Here is a 12,084-nt window from a genome sequence, read left to right on the forward strand (position 1 = left end):
GCAACAGAACATGAAGCAGATCCAGCACAACCTCCATCTGGGCTTGGCGCCAGCCGAGGCTGAGCTCTACCAGTACTACCTGGCCCAGAACATTGGCCTAACGGGCATGAAGCCAGAGAACCATTCGGACCCGCAATTGATGATCAACCCATTCCAGATGGACCCCAGTGCTGCAGCTGCTGCTCTGGCTCCTGGGTTTGGTGTGTAGATTTTTGTCTTCATGTTTGTATTTCTTTGTCTATCTCTTTCTCTCCTCTCTCTCTGTCCTTCCTCTCTCTTTCCCTCACTCACTGCCTGCCTTTGTCACTCCTCCAATTATTGTATCCTTCTCCCGACCTGGTCCTTGATTAAAAAAATGATTATGAGCTGCCACATGGGAATTATTCTTAATCTCTCATTCTTAATTTTCTTAAGTCATCTTAATCCTTCTTCACCCCACCATCCCCACCCTGGAAAATCTTATCTAAACACCGAGCAGATTCCTCTTGGTGTCTTTCACAGTGACCTAGCAGAAGCTTTCTCTGTTTTTTATGCCCACTTTGTCTGCAGGTCAAGACAGAGCTTATGCAGTCTCTACATTGTCAGTATTGGAAACAAATGTCCCTCTGCATGTCTGTACCTTGACATTTAGTAGGAGTTGACACATGTATATTAGCCTGTCAAGAACTATTGTCAGAATGCATCCATTCTGAATGATATTTTGGGCCGAGGAGATTGCTAACATTTGTACCACATCTCAGAGTGATGTAATTATTGACTTTGCAGTTTGTAATATTTTTTTGTCCAGCATGTGGAGAACTGATCTAGCCCACTTGTAAAAACGTGAGGAGATCAAAGGAATAAATTACAATTACGCGAATGTAAGACGATCTGCTTTTTGTTCAGGGCTCACACTGTGGCAGGGGCTCTTTTGTATTGATCAACTTTCATGTCTTTAGAAGCGGGAAAAAAACAGTACAAACTCAGGAGCGACATGCCCGGTAGGAGTAATTAAAGCTATCTGATGAGGGAGTTTAGAAGTTGAAAGGGATGATTGTAATTGATCCTGATTCAATCCTATTACAGCTTTTTATAGTTAAGGCTTTATAGAAGCCATACTCCTTACTGAGGCTTTATTTTATCAAATCCTTTTGTGTGGGTGCTCTACACTGGTTTCTCTCAGTTGTGTTTTAATTTCATTTAATAAAAAAACCCTTTTTCTCCTCCCTACCTCTATCTACCTCTGTCTCTGCCACCCCCCCCCCCCCCCCCTTCTCTCTTTCTCTCTATCTGTATCCGTCTCTCTCTCCCTGCAGTAAATAATGAGCTACAGGCAGAGCTGCGTCTCGCGAGTGGTCAGCTAATGGGTGATGACCTGTCCGTCCTCTCTGCTGGGGAGCTGTCGCCTTGCATCAGCGACCCGCTGCTGAAGCTCTTCCAGTGTGCGGTGTGCAACAAATTCACCTCGGACAGCCTGGAGGCCTTGAGCGCCCACGTGGCAGCTGAGCGCCTGCTCCCAGAGGACGAGTGGAGGGCCGTGATGGGCGACGTCTACCAGTGCAAGCTGTGCAACTACAACACCCAGCTCAAGGCCAACTTCCAGCTTCACTGCAAGACCGACAAGCACATGCAGAAGTACCAGCTGGTGGCCCACATCAAGGAAGGCGGCAAGGCCAACCAGTGGCGCCTCAAGTGTATTGCCATTGGCAACCCTGTGCACCTGAAGTGCAATGCCTGTGACTACTACAGCAACAGTGTGGAGAAGCTGCGGCTGCACACCACCAACCAGAGGCATGAGGCAGCACTCAAGCTCTACAAGGTCAGGGCCTTTCACTCTTATCTGATACTGTACTGTATCTGCGTGCGTGCCTGTGTGTGTATGTGTGTATACACCCAACCCACACTATAGGCTATAAGACTGATTTGTCAAATGTAAAACCGAGTGTGTACATTATCCTTCTCTATTATGCCCTATAATGTACCCAAGGTAAATGGACAATGGCTAGTGCAGTGGCATGAGACAGAGAGCTGATTCAGTGCCTGTGGTCGAGGGCAGGTAAATACAGGCTATTTGTTTTCCAGCACCTTTGTTTTTATGATGTCAAATGTCATTAGCCGAGCTGTAAATTTGATTTGGCCCTCCACGGTCACCCTTTCCCACTCTCCCCTCTCTCTTTCCTGTAAAGATGCTGCAGGCAGCCAATTTACATGATGCCTTTCGAAAATCAAACTTAATTGAATTTCTTGTCAGAAATATCAATACTTGGGCATTGAGGTGGGCTGATATTTGGTATTTGGTTGTTTTCTAGATCCCTTACCTCACCGAAAATCTGCCTCGTCACCTTCGAGTAAGGGCTATGTTCAGGAGTAAACAGCATGTAAGCAGGTGACTAATTGCGGGTATGTGTAGGTGCGGGCATGTGTGAAAAGTCTCTGTGTAGAATGCTGCCATTGTAAATAAGTGACAGAGTCATGATTATTTTCAGTGCCTTGTGGACTTTGCTGTGTTTTGAGAGTCTGTATGAATCACTCAGATGTCTAAATATTCTCCTAGTGAGTTGTGGGTTCATATCTTGCTGGTGTGTTCCAGGCCTGGGGAAGGATAGCTGATACACACAGCACACCGTGAGGAGGGCTGGGGTGGGGGGGTTGGAGAGGTTTGTCTGGGCCTCGGCCATTGTAGTCTCATCCTTCGCTTAAGTGCTTTCGGGTGTTGACTTACTGGCCTGGTGTGATTGCCTGAAACAATAATACTGACATCCTGAAATCATAGACCCACATCACATCCCAGACTCATTAGTGGACTTCTCTGGATAAACTGTATTAACTTAATGAGGATCTATTGACCAGCCTCAGTCACTTTTGGCAAAGTGTGCGCATAAGGGCAGCCTTGGCTGTATATTTAGAAAAGTTAATTTAGCAACTGACAATGGCTAGACTGCATACGGAATTGGCAGGTCTGTAATCGTAATAATGAAATACGATTTTATTACCCTGACTCAAAATGAAGGTAGTAACCTCTCTGAGGGGCCTTTTAGCAGGCTAGAAAAAAAAAAGAAAAAAGAAATGAAATGCACAACGAGGCCTTCCAAGAATATTCATTTAACCATTTTCTTCCTTTTTAAGCCTGCCTAAAAAGAAAGGGAAAAGTTCAGTTTTTTTTGGGAGAGGGTGGGGGGTCTGGGGGCGCTGAGCAACTTTATAACGTTATTCATTCATTCACACAGCAATAGTGATGTGGCGTTAGTAACTGAACAACAAAGAGCAAATCCTCCAACGAGTGAAGTCAGCGTGAGCCAAATGAAGGCCTGAAAAAGAATCGCATGTGGAATTTTGAGGCCTGGCATTAAAGACCCTGTCCATGGGAATGTTTTGAAATCCTTAGCAGTTTAAAACTTTTTTTTTTCTTCCTTTTTTTTGGGAGAGCTCAGCTAATTCTCTAAGCAAACAAAAAAGGATTCCATGGCAACAAAGAGCATTTGAGATCATGTTGGAAGACAAGTAGACTGAAGATTAGGAGGTGAGAAAGGCCTAGCTTAGCCATAATCTCAATAGCCTGTGGTTGTTGCTGCATGCAGAGACATGGCTGTGGGTGCAGTTTGTATGGATGAAAGTTTGTTTGTACACTCGCGTGTGTGAGTGGGTCACTGCTTATTTAGGCTTTCTTTTCTTTTTTCCTTTTTTTGTTTTTTTGATTGGCATTAAATTCACCCAGATGTTGTCTGCTTCAGTCGCCCGTTCTGCCTCTGAAAGGCCCCCACCTGCCCGCCCAGTTCATACTAAAAAGGAATTTCTCTCTTACATTTTTAAATGATGTCTAATATCTAGTGATGTAGTAAAAAGCATAGTCAGTAATACCTTTTTAACCCATACAAACCTGTACAATGATGCACAATGAAAATAGCAGATGGCTGTTTTGTGGATATGTGGGATTAAAAACGGTGCCATTCTTTTTGGGCTCATGTGTCAGCAAATCCAACAGCAAGCATGACAAAGGCTGCTCTTTCTTTGACATTTGAAAATAAGTAGTTTAATCCAAAGGGAAACGATGAAGCAACTTCATCAAAGCTTTGTTTTGGCAGGCCTAATCAGGGATACAGCCTAATGTGAAGTTATGAAAGTGAATAAGCCCAAAAAATATACGCTCAAGTATTTTGCAGCTGCCTTTTTTATCTGACAGCGTTCGGCAGAACGGCCATTAAACGACGCTTTTGATGGAGAGAGAGAGCAGCGTCCATTTTGACAAGGACAGGGCGAAGGGTTCATCCTGCACTCCTCCCCGCCTCATCTCTTCCTGCCCCTACCTTTTTACGCTGGGAGGGGAAATCTGTTTTACAGATGCAGCTTTTTAATGCGTTTGGCAGGGATCAGACTACTTCACTCATAGACATATGGTAGTAAAGTTGGAAAAAAAGGAAAGAATGAAAAGAGAGATTTCTTTATTTGACCAGAAAAACACCTCTTCTTTTATGTTTAAAGGTGAAAGGCCCATGGGATTGGGTAGTTTGGCCGGGCACACAAAAGAACAAAGTGTTGATGACCTTTCCATATGGCACTGTAATACGGAATATCTTTATGGCTGAGAAATGATTGAAGATACAAACAAAACGCATATTCAGTATTTTATTACTGCTTTATACGTTTAGAATTTTTCTGAGGGGAATTTGCTTTGTAGGATTTTCAAAAGGGAAAAAACAGATTACATTAACAGTTGAACCCTTTTTATCCAAGTGCACAGCAGGTAAATGCAAAACGTAGTGTATCTGTTGAAGGTAGAGGCAGTGGGATTCTCATATGCTGTGGGAAAGCACTGCTGTAGAGCACAATTTTTTTTTAAAACACGTCTATTAAAAATAGATGTAATGTTGCATACTGAAAACTGGCCTCCGTTAGTGTTTGGATTTAGCTTATAATGGTGATATATAGTCACGATATAATTATTAATAATAAACACTCAAATAAATGCAGATGTGGGATGGTGTAAATCTGTCAAGGCCATTCAAAGGCAGCGTAACGCTCGGTTAGGAAATGACAGGAAATATGTGTTGCTCCAAAGAGAGGATTTGCGCTGGGCATTTGGGTCATTTAAAGCCAAGAATGTTCATGGTCAGTGTGTCAGAAAAGCCTGAGCGGAGAAAGTCAAATACCAAACCGCACCTGTTCATCAGCTGGTCCCCTTTTACTCACCACTCTGTTCTCTTTATCTCTGCCTACTTCTCTCTCCTTCTGTGGATGTTGTGTAGAGCATCTGGATGTCTAAGGGTGTACAATATAACAACAGGTTGTGGTTATCATGATAAATTACAAGATAAATTATAAGATTGAAAAAATGAGAAATGTTAAAACAGACAAAGTGCTATGTAAAAAATACTATCAAAAACTATGAATAGAGTGACTTATATTCACCGTTTCACATTCTGTGCTGCATTGAATCCAAATAAACCTGGGTAATTATGCTGCCTTTGTAATCAAACATGCAGTTTAATATTTTTAAGTGTTGACGATATCCACAATATGCTCCAAACAGTATATTTTGACATATTGTGAGGTAATTTATTATGATAACCATAAATATTGTCGTATTGCCCAGGCCTACTATGTAATAACGGTACCTTTTTGGACCTCAGCCTGTTACGAGATCGTCTTTATTATTTAATTTATTTTTACTGTTTTTTGTTCTGTCTTAAACATTGACTTTTCTGGTGCATTTTGTTCTAATTCACAGCCCTCAGAAATCATGATACATGCTGTGTGTCTTATTAATAAACTAGTATTGTAGTGCTTCACATATATATTTTTTTTTTTACATATATTACCACCCACCCTTAGGTATGCCCACTGTATGTATCCCCTGCCTGCTAGTCAGAAAGTATGAACTGCTTAATTACAGCACCCAGCCCCACCTTCCCAGGGCATCCGTCATCAGTCAAGCAGAATGCTCTGTCTGTCTGGAGCCCACCACATTATTTCTGTATTTGTATTTTTTCTTCTCTTTCTCCTCTTCCACCCCCCCCTCCTCTCTCTCTCACTGTTTGAAGCCACAGGGGCTCAGGCACGTATAATGCTCATCTTTTCTGGTGGAGGCAGGCAGGGAGATGGAGTGGGGCAGCTTCGCTGGGGCCACTGGCTCTCCACAGCTTGTCCCTGGGGGAGCGGCAGATAGCCCATCTCATTATCCATGATACGGATGGCAACACCATTGGTCGGGGCAGGGAAATGAGAGGGGAAATTAAAAGAGGAGAGAGCATGTGGAGGAGGGAGGGGTGTAGAGGGAGAGAGAGAGAGAGAGAGAGAGAGAGAGAGAGAGAGAGAGAGAGAGGAAGAGGAGAGTGGAAATTCAAATTCATCAAAAGAAAACCCCCTTTTTACCCTCCCATTTTTTGCCATTTTTTTCCCCTTCCTGCAGATTTTTTTTATCTGGCAGGGCAGTATATATATCCTCTCCCATTTTTCCCCTGAAATCAAGATGGCTGCCGGTTGATAGGCACGTTATTAAGTCTGTGCAGTTATAGCTCACTCATTACTGAAGGTCAGCCCCACACCCCTCTCATTTGAAAATCAAATGCCCCATATATATGCAGCTCTAATTATTGGACTGTCATTTCACCCGGTGTGATTGCCAAATGGACAGGAGATTGAGTTGAGTGTATTTGCATAAAAAGTCATTGTGCATAGTCCATAGCAGGCGCAGGGCCCTATTTCAGACCCTTCCTATATCATCATCGTCCTGCGCTTCACCCCTATAGACCCTCCAGTGCTTCAAAAAGGCAGCAATTTGATAACTACATCTCCTTTTGACAGCCTGTCAATAGCAAACTGATATTTCTGGTCAGCGTACTCTTACTCTAGATATATTTTTACTGGCTATCTTTGAAAAAAAGATGGAAGAGAAGAAGAAAGAAGGTGCTGCACATACTGCACTTCTAAAAGCAGAATGAAAGAGAGACGATGAGGGTACAGATATTATTGGAATGTGAGCAAGATGGAAGATCGCTGAGTGTTTTTTTTTTCTTTTCCATTTCAAGCTGTGTCCTGCTCAATGGTGGACAAGGGTAGCATTTGGTCAGTTTAACCCAGTCATCCACAAGTAGGCCTGCTGGCTAGGACATATGCACAGCAGATATTTTAAATGAAAGCAAATCAAGGAGCCTAAAACCTGTTTGAATTAGCCATGATAAGGTAACACATGTCTTTAGATACAGAGCCCAGAGGCTTTAGCAGTAGCTAGAAAACAGGTGTTACCATAGCTGGTTATAAGTGCAAAATAGCAAATGTAGGCTCATAAAAGACGCTCTGTCTAACACTTGCACACGGCTGCCAACTTCTTATGGATGATCAATACAAACGTTCAAAATGTTTGGGCAACAGCATTCATAAAGCTACATGGCACCTACATAAGACGTTAATAACAATAAACATAAACCTCTCTAGACGTATATAAGGGTTATGACAACAAGCATTCGTTGTCCTAACATTTACTGAGTTGAAATGACAGCAAATGACTTTGCAGAATAAGCATAGAAATGTTTATGTAGGTTTATGTCAGTTCTTATGAAAGGCTTCTGTGGGTGTCATGTTGCTTTATGAATGCTACCCTTTGGTAAAGTGTTACCAATACAACTCGTATGTTATACATTTTTGTTATTGGTTAATGGTAAAAAGCTCAACACAACGAGGATGAGGTTGTGTCTGTTGTAAAATATTGTGGTGGCCACTGTTGTAACACATTGCAGTCTATCATGTGATTCTAGAGAAGGTGCACAACCTTGCAAACTATACTAGCATGTTTTGCTTGCTGCTTGCATGCATAAACCGCATGTCTGCACTCCCTCTGCCTGGTGGACCGGGCAGATTATTCAAATGCTCTCGTCTTTCACCTGCACAGGGGATTACAATGGGAATCTGTCAGGGGAGGGCAGTGCAGGGGGGAAGGCATAATTAAAGCATAAAGACAGACAAGTGTGGCTGCAAACACAAAGCCAGGGCTTCAGCCAGGCCCTGCTGCTGTTAGTAATCCTCATAGATATTAATAGGAATTTCTCCCATACTACCTAAACCCCTTCATATGACCCCCTCCCCTCCCTGCACACGAAAGCAGATGGTCATCTCCACGCTCAGAGGGGCCATGGGTTTTGGTCCGGCGGGTGTTGATTGACAACACTAGCTGCTCAGTGCTTAATTGAAGCCCACCTCTCCCTCCTCTCTCACTGTGTTTCTGGTGTAGTGTAGAGGGGGGGGGGGGGTCAGTGATGGGGGAACCCTATTTGAGGATGCTCTGATATTAATAACCAGATGTGATCTTCCTGCTGGCCTCGGGTCAGCTAGGCCGGCCAGGTCAGCCCATTTGTCTGTGTGCAGCCACTGTGAAGGCTATTGAGGCTGACAGGTATGGGAGCAGGGGGAGAGGGGGGTGTTACATAGACTTCCATGGCACCAAAAGGGAGCGTCACACTGCTGCGAACAAAGAGTGGCAGAAGTTTGTCATTTTTTTTTCTTCTTTCTTTCTTTTTTTTTCTATCTCCCCCCTCCACCCGGTTCATTTCTCATGGGATTTGGGCCCGGCTTAACAAAGGATGACTCATCAAGCTCTGATAAGGCCAGCCCTGGAAGGAGTTGAATTGCAATAATATGATACTCTTGTTAAAAAAAAGCAGACTGGAGGTAATTGGCTTTGTTTTAACTCTCTAGACACACAGATAGAGCAAACGTAGGACTCATTATTGGACGATAAATGTATGCCTCGATTCCCCAGAGCTCCTCCCCATGTTTCAGTTTGGACTTTTTTGGCATATGGTCACCTTTTCTTGCCCAGATGTTTCACTTGAGCATACTTCTTCAAAAGATGATGAAGCCATTCAATTATTGTATGGAACTGAACGTGTGTGAAAATTATTAGGATATGGATCCGTATTGATATCATTTAATAGCACCATCACCCAAAACAGTATAGTCAAAGCAGAACAGCATTCTTAGGAGGCAATTTTTGCGCACATTAGCGTAAACGAAAGCTAGAAAGCATTCCTCTGGTAATTGATTTTAAACATTAGGTGCTCACTGAATAGATGAGTGGTGTGTGATATTCGATTACAGAGCAAAGAACTCATTTAACCTCCTGTTCTTCCCCAGCCAGGATTTCCAACACAATACGATTTACCTCCCTTAGGTTCAGCAGGATTAGACCGCTACTAGTAATCCTTAATGCTTTGAAATAGACCTGATAGAAGTCCCACTCACTTGTTTGGGATTACGCTCATGAGTTTTCAGCACATTTAGTTAAATTAACCCCTTGAATTATCATTTTTTCATAAGTGTTGGAATTGCTTAAAAGCATTCTGTGGCAGCCAGATGGCCAAAGCCAACATTAATACTTTGCATTAGTGTTAGAATTAAAATTCTTTTTCTCTGAATGTGCATTGTTTTCCTCTCCTGCTCTGCCCGGCCCTTGGTGTAGAGATGACTGATAGCAGGATATGCTGGCCAAAGGTGCTGTGTTTAGTTTTAGGACCTTTGAGTTCCATTAGGATGTTTGATTACAACTATCCATATATTCCAACCCTCATATAAGCCACTGTACCAAGTGGTGTTGCTGCAGCAGTCATGATGTGATGTGAAGTGATAATGTCTGTTCTTATACATTTCTCAATGTCAATTGAATGTTATATTTGAGAAATTTATTGAGTGACTGATTGATTCAGTCACCTCAATAAAATAGATTGAGTCTTGACGTGTTTACCAATGATTACAGTAAGGGATCAGTGTGTCAGGCATGGCCTATAGTGTAGTGGTTATGTTATGACCAACTAGTTGTGTACCAGGAGAGCATTTACCAAATACACAGATCCTTACCTCATGTTTTGATGATTCTGTATGTACTATAACATTGGCCTTGTTTCCTCACACTGGGCACCATTTGTAAGTTGGTGCCTGGTTTAAATTTGCTCCTGGTATAAATATCATCTAGTAATCAGCACATAGAAGCATTTAGAATTTGACTATTAATTAAAATTCCAGCAATTGTATACCAGCATCACTACAATGCCTTGTGTAGCTGTGAATTGCTAAAAGAACATGGCTGAGGTCCCTCCAGAAGAACATCTGTTTTCACAGTGGCAGTTCCATGAATCCAGAGAATATTTTATTACATGGAATCCGAGGCGAGGATGGAGAACTGACTTGTGTCTGCCATTCGTTGGTGGGGAACAAAGGAAAACATTTCAGTAATCTTCAGAGTGGCCAGTGGTATCTTGAGTGGACCCTGGTATGCAGACTATGGCTAAACCTTTTCAACAAAAAACAATGTCCTTCCTTTTATGGGCCATGACTGCATAAACTGTGGTTTGAAGCTTTAACAGTATTGGTTGTATCGGCTTACTTTGTCACACTCTGAAAATAGATCTGAAACTTCTGCATGAATTGATATGTTTTTGTATGTTTGAAGTCATCTTTAAAGTGGGCGCTTGGCATTGTTTGTGCGTGGGTGTCAAAAATTTGGTGACGACTAAATTTTCAAAATTCCTTTGATAGAAAAGCGTTAACAAATTTTTTGCAGGTATATTTCTCTTCCTCAAATGAAAATAAATATAGGCCGTGTTTGTGTGTGCACGAATGTGTGTAAGTGTGGATGATGGGCTCTGTGTGCGGCTGTGTGTCCATGTCGGTCTGTATGCTTTGTTGCTATTTGCCTGGGCCCTCTTGAGAAAGCAAAGGTTAAAAGCGTCTCCTGTAGCTTCTCATAGAGAATATGCAAAGCTCTGCCTAAGAGCCGCTTTCATTGAGGACTGAGAGGAGTAAAGGAGGAGAAACGGCTCTTTAAACGTGTTCCCCCTCCGCATCCTGATGCCGCTTTCCCCCTCCCTCCCTCCATCCTTCCATCCTCTAATAGGATGCAAATCAGGGACCCACCTCCACGCTGTTGTCAGAGGGGAAAAGGCAGATGGGACATGAAAGGCTTCAGTGTTTAAAAGCATGAATAGGGAGAAGCACCAGGCCTGGGCCAGGGCTTGCCTTGCAACCTTATCAGATATGTGAGGTGGGAGATTGCCTCATCTTTGCAGCGGCTCCTTGTTGTGTAGGAGAGATGCGGGCCATGAGACAAACCATCACAGTGCCACACTGTCCAGACGATGGGTGTAATTCTCTGACATCATGAAGATTCAAGTCGATTACAATTCTATGGAAAATGTTTCAACTTTTTCCATGGTTTGATTACGGTTATGCGTGCAACAGAAACACTTCTTTCCTTCCAATACTGTTACCTGATCCTCAAGTATCTGCCAGTGCTGATACTGATTAAAACTATCACTAACCTACTAAATACCATTTTTATTATACCATTCTTCTCATGCATTGCTTGTGCTAAACATGAAATAATCTCTCACTGCTAACATGTTGCTTCATTGAGTTAAGCTCTATTAACTGGCATGCATGAAAATCATCACTCAGTAGCGAGCATGCATGTCCAGAAATGCTTCATGGTATAACTTTTCTCTATTGTCAATACTGATACTGTAATTAAGTGTCAGTATCGGGGCAGATCGATATCAATATTGGTGCAGCACTAATTATAGTTCGTTGGAAGATAATTTAGTGCACCATTAAATGTCACATTTCGACATAATTAGGTTTAATTATTTGGTACAAATGAGAAATTTTATTAAAAATGCTGGAGCAGTAGACTGTTGACAACAGCATTATATTATACATAAATATTTGTAGTTGTTCCTCCTAAGTCTGTGCAACCCAGAAACTAGGTATTGCATTTTTAGGCTATAAAATAAAAACTTTAAAATGCAGATCATGGCTGTCCAAAATCATGGAACTCCAAAATGCATCTCCATTTTACAGAAGAAGGCAAAAAGAGATTTTGTTCCAAGCAGTTTTGGAGCAGTCATCATGACTAAAGGACGTATTCAGTGTTCAAATGTAGAAAAATAAAAAATGTTATACATTTTTTGGAGTCCATCTAGTCACTTGCTCTTTTATAATTTGCTCTTTTATGAGCAAAGAGCGATCATTTTCTTGTTAAGCAAAGCAAAGTAACTGGGCAGTGGGAGTTTTCAATATAGGCCTGCTGTACTGTTCCAGAGCGCAAATGCTGTGTGTATG

The 12,084-nt window shown here is 42.2% G+C and overlaps 1 protein-coding gene across 5 annotated transcripts in view; it reads left to right on the top strand.

Moving 5' to 3' along the window:
- The window catches only part of zfhx4 (zinc finger homeobox 4), a 348,201-nt gene that overhangs the window by 280,111 nt on the left and 56,006 nt on the right, over nt 1–12,084 (top strand). For all 5 annotated transcript variants that reach the window (XM_017716581.2, XM_017716573.2, XM_017716563.2 and 2 more), the window contains 2 exons: nt 1–200; nt 1,296–1,798. The exon at nt 1–200 is cut by the window's left edge and continues 2,415 nt beyond it. In XM_017716581.2, the coding sequence (XP_017572070.1) occupies nt 1–200; nt 1,296–1,798 (703 nt within the window). The remainder of the gene's footprint in view (nt 201–1,295; nt 1,799–12,084) is intronic.

The sequence above is a fragment of the Pygocentrus nattereri genome, chromosome 24, assembly GCF_015220715.1.
Source record: "Pygocentrus nattereri isolate fPygNat1 chromosome 24, fPygNat1.pri, whole genome shotgun sequence".
In the NCBI taxonomy this organism is placed as follows: domain Eukaryota; kingdom Metazoa; phylum Chordata; class Actinopteri; order Characiformes; family Serrasalmidae; genus Pygocentrus; species Pygocentrus nattereri.